Source organism: Ochlerotatus camptorhynchus, unplaced genomic scaffold, assembly GCF_037179485.1.
Source record: "Ochlerotatus camptorhynchus isolate MF236.1 unplaced genomic scaffold, CSIRO-AGI_Acam_v1.1 ptg000102l, whole genome shotgun sequence".
Classification (NCBI taxonomy): Eukaryota; Metazoa; Arthropoda; class Insecta; order Diptera; family Culicidae; genus Ochlerotatus; species Ochlerotatus camptorhynchus.
In genome coordinates this window covers 9679-16739 of record NW_027040592.1, presented here as the reverse complement: position 1 = coordinate 16739, position 7061 = coordinate 9679, and the positions used below count along the sequence as shown (strand labels likewise).

The 7061-nt window shown below is 48.4% G+C and overlaps 2 protein-coding genes across 2 annotated transcripts; both read right to left on the bottom strand.

The window, feature by feature from the left end:
• Window positions 1-1687: 1687 nt before the first annotated feature.
• LOC135699049 (uncharacterized) lies at window positions 1688-2426 on the bottom strand. The gene is made up of 2 exons (XM_065219226.1): window positions 2055-2426; window positions 1688-1867 (listed from the first exon to the last, which is right to left on the bottom strand). The coding sequence occupies exons 1-2, from the start codon at window positions 2424-2426 to the stop codon at window positions 1688-1690; spliced, it is 552 nt and encodes a 183-aa protein (XP_065075298.1).
• A 66-nt stretch (window positions 2427-2492) lies between these two features.
• Window positions 2493-4174, bottom strand: LOC135699048 (uncharacterized). Its single transcript, XM_065219225.1, has 2 exons — window positions 4015-4174; window positions 2493-2917 (listed from the first exon to the last, which is right to left on the bottom strand). Exons 1-2 carry the CDS (start codon window positions 4172-4174, stop codon window positions 2493-2495), a joined length of 585 nt encoding a protein of 194 aa, XP_065075297.1.
• Window positions 4175-7061: the final 2887 nt, after the last annotated feature.

The following is a 7061-nucleotide window of genomic DNA, read 5'->3' as shown; positions in this document are numbered from 1 at the left end:
GGGTTATTGTCAAGCGGAACCTAAAGAAGACCAAAAAAACTGCTAAGGGCGAGCAGCAGTTCAAGGCAAACTGGCTTTCTGCGGCGAAGAAGGTGGACAAGGTGGCTGTACAAAATCTGATGGCAGGGGTCAAGCGTAAGGCCCGGCAATTCGGATTTGGAAAAGCGGAAGCCTAACTGAATATTTTTCCTGAATTTTATACTAATTGAACTTGAAAAAGAAATTTAATTTGATTTTTTAAATAAACGATTTCACCGATTTACACGCGTTTTCCCTTGACCAAATTTTGACCGTATCACCCTTTACCCAGGTCCTTCACGTGACTTACTCGTTCAACTGAATTACCCGGGAGAGTGTAATTGAACTTTAAGGGCTCTTTTTCGCGAGAGAAGGTGATTATCGAATACTTGTTAGGATTTACTGTCATGCGGTTCAAGTCACACCATTCACTGAATCTATCAATCTGAATTTGTAGCAACATAGCGTCAGCATGCATTTGAATCTTAAGATCATCAGCGAATGACAAACGAAGTTTTTCTAGCTCAAAGTTCACATCATTGAAATAAATTAAGAAAATTATTGGCCCAAGGTGACTTCCTTGAGGAATACCTGAAGTTGCTGGGAAAGCAATCGAATTGCAATCCTCAATAGACACACTGAGTTGGCGTTCGATAAGATACGACTGGAACCACTGAGAAGTGAAAGGCCCGCACTGATATCCGAACAGCTTATATATATAATATTGTGTGTGTGACTTCAAATCTATAATTTGATTTTGGTTTAGTTTTACAAGTTGTTTTTAGGTTAGAATAGAACTTACAATTCAGTGGCGATTTTCGCTCGAATGGCCTTTCTGGTCAGCATTCAACCGCTTGCTGTATAATCCTAAGTAGATGTAATTCTTGTTTAAGTTTTTAAGTTTCACTAAGTCCATCGAATTTACCTTCACTACCCGTAGTAACTATTTAGATTTATGCTAGATGTAAGTATGATTAACTAATTTAACTTTCTATAGTAATTTTTCACCCACGTGTATCTGGTTCAATTCTTTCTTTTTCGTTCCTGCAGACTAACGTTTCGACACAGAGAGTTTGTCGCGCGTAGACTCGCCGCTCGTGTCGTGATGTTCAGACGGCCGGGTTGCCAATTCAATCGTTCAATCAGTCGATGTCCCTGTGCTAACATCCTCCCCCGAGTGCGGTCCGCTGGCCTCAATGACCGCACTGCTACTTGAAACATCGAGTACCACCAGTTTCGATACCGGCCGACGAAGAACTCCCCCTGCAGTCTTGATCATAGCCAGGCGCACGTGACCATCCGGTGCTCTGATCGACTTAATCACGATCTCGCGAGTCCAGCCATTCCGCTTGCCCTCATCCGCTATCAACACCAAGTCTCCATCTTGCACGCACCGGACTTCATCGTACCACTTGGTCTGCCTCCTCATCACCGGCAAGTACTCCTTCAGCCAGCGTTGCCAGAATCGGTTGAGCTGCCGCTGGATGTGGTTCCACAAGTCCCGAGAAATCCCCTGTTGAGGCTCGATACACACGCTTGGCTGTTTGACCCCGTTAGAGCTCCCCAGTAGGAAATGGTTCGGAGTAAGCGATTCAGATTCCGCAGAATCAAGTGGTAAGTACGTGACTGGTCTAGTATTCACAATACCCTCTGCCTCCACGATCACGGTCTACAGCTCTTCATCGTTGAGTTTTCCTTCGTGGTACGCATCCCCTATCGCCGCCTTCACTGAACGGACGAGTCGCTCCCATGCACCGCCCATGTGCGGAGCGCTTGGCGGAATGAAGGTCCACTTCGTGTTGGCACTGGTGAACGTTGCTGATACTCCTTCGTCGATCTGGCCACGAAGCTGTCGTTCAGCCCCGTGGAAGTTCGTAGCGTTATCACTGAAAAACTCCACAGGCGATCCTCGGCGGCAGACAAATCGTCGGATGCAGGAAATACACGACGCAGCTGACAGGCTGTATGCCACTTCGAGGTGAACGTCAACGTCAAGGCACAGTCAAGCAAGTGAAGAGCGCAATCCACCTTTTTACATTCGAGCGGCCCTGCTTGACTAACAATGGGCCGAAGTAGTCCACTCCTACGTAACTGAATGGACGGTCGTGCATGGCCAACCTTGCTGGTGGCAGTGGTGCCATCGGAGGTGCCTTACGAATTTTGCAGAATTGGCAGCTTCGTCCGATCTGCTTTACCACCGATCTGCTTTTCGGTATGATGAACAGCTGGCGGACTTCGTTCACTACCATTTCGGAGTTTGCATGACGGTAGAGCCGATGATAGCGTGAGACCAGAAGTTCCGTGCACCGATGCTTTCTTGGCAGGATTACTGGAAAGCGCACGCTGTGATGAATATCCTTCGCCGCTGCAATCCGGCTGTTTTGACGCATCAAACCCCGTTCATCCATCATTGGCATCAGTTGGTGAACGATGCTCGATCTGTCAATCGATTCCTTCTTGTCTTCCGGTAGCACTTAATTATTCTTCAGCATCGTTACCTCATCTGCAAAGGTTTCTCTTTGGACCTGCTTCAGAACTTCATTTTCGGCATCATCCAGCTCCTGTTGAGTTAATCGACCACTGCGTTTTTCTCCCTTCTTGGTTACGTTGAAAATGAATCGTAGCACGTAAGCCATACTACGCTGCAACCTCTCCCATTTAGAGAACCGCTCGTAGGCAATCACAGGTTCCCAAATGGTGTGAAAGAGTACTGATGATCGAACTTCTACGGCCGTATCCACGACTAGATCCGTAGAATTCGGCCATTCATGTTCCGGAAAGCGCAAGAACTCCGGTCCGTTGAACCACTTGCTGTCGCTACTGAAGTAGGGTCCACTTCCCCACTTTGTTGCCTCATCTGCTGCGTTAGACTCCGACGGAACCCATCTCGACTCATTGACTGTTGTATTTTCGAGAACGGTCGATAGTTTTTCGAATCAGCGCGGATCCACGAAAGCGCAACGGAGCTGTCCGTCCACAAGACTCGTCTTCTGATGGTAATGGAGTGGTTGGCTTGCACGAACTTCATCATTCTTGTTCCCAGGAGACATTCTTGAAGTTCCAGCTTGGGTATAGTCATTGGCTTGAGTGGTGCTACTTTCGCCTTCGCAGCGATCAGTGTGCACTAGGGTGTGCCGTCAGCGGTGATTGTCCTCAGGTACAGCGCACAGGAATACGCAAGCGGACTGGCATCTACGAAGACATGAAGTTCAGTAACTTCATACGAACGTGCTGACGCTTCTGGGAAATAGCAGCGAGGAATGCGATGTACGTTCGCGATGTACGAAATCATCTTGATCCACCTGCACCAGTCTCCATACTGATTTCCACCGACTTCTTCATCCCATGCGGTTCCAGCGCGCCACAAGTCCTGCACCAGAATCTTGCCGTGGATCAGAAATGTGGCCAATAAACCCAACGGGTCGAACAGAGTCATGACGCAGCGTAACACTTGCCTTTTCGTTGGGATTCTGTCATTTTCCAGGAGAGATTGAACTTCATCGCTCATTCGAGTGCTGAACGATAGTTCGTCCGTTACTGCGTCCCACAACATCCCGAGCACACGTTCAGTAGTGGTGCTCGTAGTTATCAAGCTTTTACTGGTAGCTGCTTGAGTCTCCCCAAGGTGCTCCAGAACACCTTCGTTGTTCGAGATCCAGTTCCTCAATTCGAACCCACCGTTCCGGAAAATCTGACGTACTTCCTCAGAAATACAAAGAGCTTCTTCTTCCGACCCAAAGCTATCGAACTTGACTCTTTACAGATGTACCACGAACCACTCGATTCTTCGATCATGGGCCAGGATATCTTCTGGCGACTCATTTCCCCGAGTAAGAACCGTTGGTTTGAACAGCATTCGGCACTACGGTGGCAGGGTCAACCTCGATCGGAAGTAGGCACAACTTGAAAATGGCACGCTTGGTTGTTCCGGAATTGGTTTTTACTTTGGCAACCCGAACTAGCCCATCTATGCCGGGATGGATGGTGATCACGCGCCCGTCTTGGTCGTCGCGAGGTTGTCGAGAGCTTGATTCCAGCGGTAACGGTTTTGAAGCGTAGCCAGGTACTCCTTGTGCCAACGGGAGCTGCTGTACTCGTCTCCATCGGGACAAGCGGGCCTCAGGAACGTCTTGCTGATCGGGATCGGGCATTGCATTCAGCAGTCTGCCGATCAGGAAGTGTTAGAGTGAACCCATCGGATGGCTCGTCTGGTAGCGGAGTAATTGGGCGTGAGTTGAACACCGGCACTAGACCAATTTGCAGTTCGGACTCAGTGACGTGGACATTGCCGAGAATTTTGCCAAGCAGATTCTTGACTGATTTTACGCAGGCCTCCCAGATTCCACCAAAAGAAGGCGAACGTGGTGGGATGAAATGGAACTGGATGCCATCTCACTCTCGCGCTGCTGTGGTAGAAATATTTTTCGTAGCTCTTCCAGCTCCTTATTCGCTCCAACGAAGTTGCTCGCGTTGTCACGGTAAACTTGTGCTGGGTTTCCTCTGCGACTGCTGAATCACCGCAGGCTGGCTTCGCTGGTCAGGTCAAACACAAGATCCAGATGAGCAGCTTTGGTTACGAGGCATACGTAGACCACGATGTACGCCTTTGTAGAAATCGTCCTGGTCGTTGACGGCCGGGTGTTTGCTCACCTGTCTGCAGAAGTTCGTGTCCAGGCTATTTGTTGGGAAATCAATTTCTGTTTATTCGCCAGGGGTTCCCTCAGCAAAAGACGACACGAACTGACCATTTTTTGGCACAATAATTTCAACGAGATTAAGTATTTTATTTATTAAGGAAAACTTCTTACAAAGTTAAAGACAAATCAACTAATTTTTTAGCTCTCTTTTTTTCTTTTTTCTTTTTCACATCCGCTTGCTACGATCTTTATTTTGTGGGGTGGCCTGACGATTGACGACTGCGATACCCGAGTAGAAAAGTTTGGACTGGTAGTGTTAGCAACAGCCTTGAAGAATGGACTGCGCTAGCTTCTTAATGAATTGCGCACGTAGATCGGGCCGGCAAGGTCTATGAGGACATTCAGGAATGGGTACGCCTGGTTGACCCGCACAGGAGGAAGTTGTCCCATCGGCTGCTCGAGTGATTTCGGTTCGGCTCGCACGAACTTCACGCATCGGTGCACGATCTGGCGACCTAAATTCCGGCCACCAAGAAGCCAGAACAATTGACGAAGGGACGAAAGCAGTAACCTCGGTCCTGCGTGGATCGTCTTCTGGTGTTCCTTCGTTGCAACCATTTCGCTCAGTTGGTGCTTGGCTGGGAGAACGATCGGGTACTTCTCCTCAATCGGCATTCGATGAAAATAGCGGAACATGGACTTCCGGTCCATTTGACCAATAATGGAGAGCTGACGGATTTTCTTCTCAAAATGCTGCTCTTGAGCTCGGCGAACTAATGCTAGCAGCTTTTGATCGATTTCAGCTACGGTGAGCGGGCCAACAAGAGGATCTCGGTGAACCGTCGTATCAGCGAACCGATCCAAAGCAGCGGACAAAGACTGGAGTAACGGGAAACTAAATAGTTGGGCGTTTCATCTTCGACGGCTGGAAGAACGACGATATTGCAAGTTTCAGATTCCTTCAACATTAAAGTGAGTTTTCTTGGAGTTCGTTGAGGTTCATGCCCCGAGATATGAGGTCCACTGGATCTCAGCCACACGATTGGACACAAACGTCTTCAACGTAGCCGGTGTTGCAGAGAGCAAATTCAACACGATGGTCGAATCAGTCCTTAAGTAGATCGTGGCGGAAATGTCAACACTTCGCATGGCTTGCACCAGTAGTTTGAAAAGAAGTTGAGCAGCACACAACTCAAAGCGAGGAATGCTTGGACCGACCTTGGATTTGTACATCAAGAGTCGAGCTGAGCAGCATCCAGCAGAAGTGATTGACCGAAGGTACAGACAGACACCGTTCTGATGCATCGTTGAAGCCGTGAATTTCCAGTCGTACTTAACCTGAACTGAGAACGTGTCTAGGAACAATTAGTTTACCGAGAATGGTGAGCTGTTGCTGGAATTCCTGCCATTTGGCAACGACCGCTGATTAGACCGCCTCGTCCCAGATGAGTTGAAGTTTCCATAGTCCTTGGAGCAAAATCTTAGCCTTCGAAATAGTCGGTCCGATGAGACTTAGTGGGTCGAACAAAATACTGACTTGCGACAGGATGTCCCGTTTTGTTAGCGTGGAGAATTCCTTCCACTTCGGTTGCTTGAAGGAAAGCTGATCGGTAGTTGGCTCCCATCGTAGACCCAACGTTGTAATTGAAGCTTCGTGGTCCGAATCGAGTTGCGTTTTTGTTTTCCGGAGTTCAGGAGGAATTGCATTCAAAACGGTTTGAATGTTGGAAGGCCATTGCCGGAGTGGAAGTTCTAAGGTATTTTGAATGGTGGGATCAGCAAGCAGAACGTCGTTCAATGAAAGGTCAGATCTCGTCATGCTATCCATCTTGATCACCGCGTGATGGGGAAGGAAGTAGCAAGGCTTGACATTTAGTTCACCGGGACTGATTTCCCGCATGTGTCCTAACGCCAAGTGGATGGACTTCTGGTACATTGCCTTCTTCTCAGGATCTCTAGCGGATCTCTGGGCTAGCGAGCGTAGAAACGTTGCGTACCATTGTACCAGTTGTCGTCTAGCTGAAGCAGGAGTTCTTCTCGCTTCGAAAGTTGGACAACGTAGCAGCGGCCTTCGAAGTTTTGAGTGGTGTTCTTGAGGACGTGATCTTCGCAGAAACATTCTGGAGACCAGCCTTTTGCCTTTTGGACCTTCTCCAACTGCCAAAAACGGTTGACCAACTCGTCGATCATTCAGGGATTACTGAACTGACAGCTACGTGGATCTTGGTGGTCGTGGTTTGCCAGCGTACATTATCCTGAGACGACCCAACTGAATTCTGCATTCTGGATCAGACGAAGATCGATGCCAAGAGAGATTCGGCATTAGCTGATAACATGGAAGAAGTGTGCAGCGCCAAGGATCATGTCAATGCTTCCGGTGATGGCGAACATGGGAACGAACGTCAA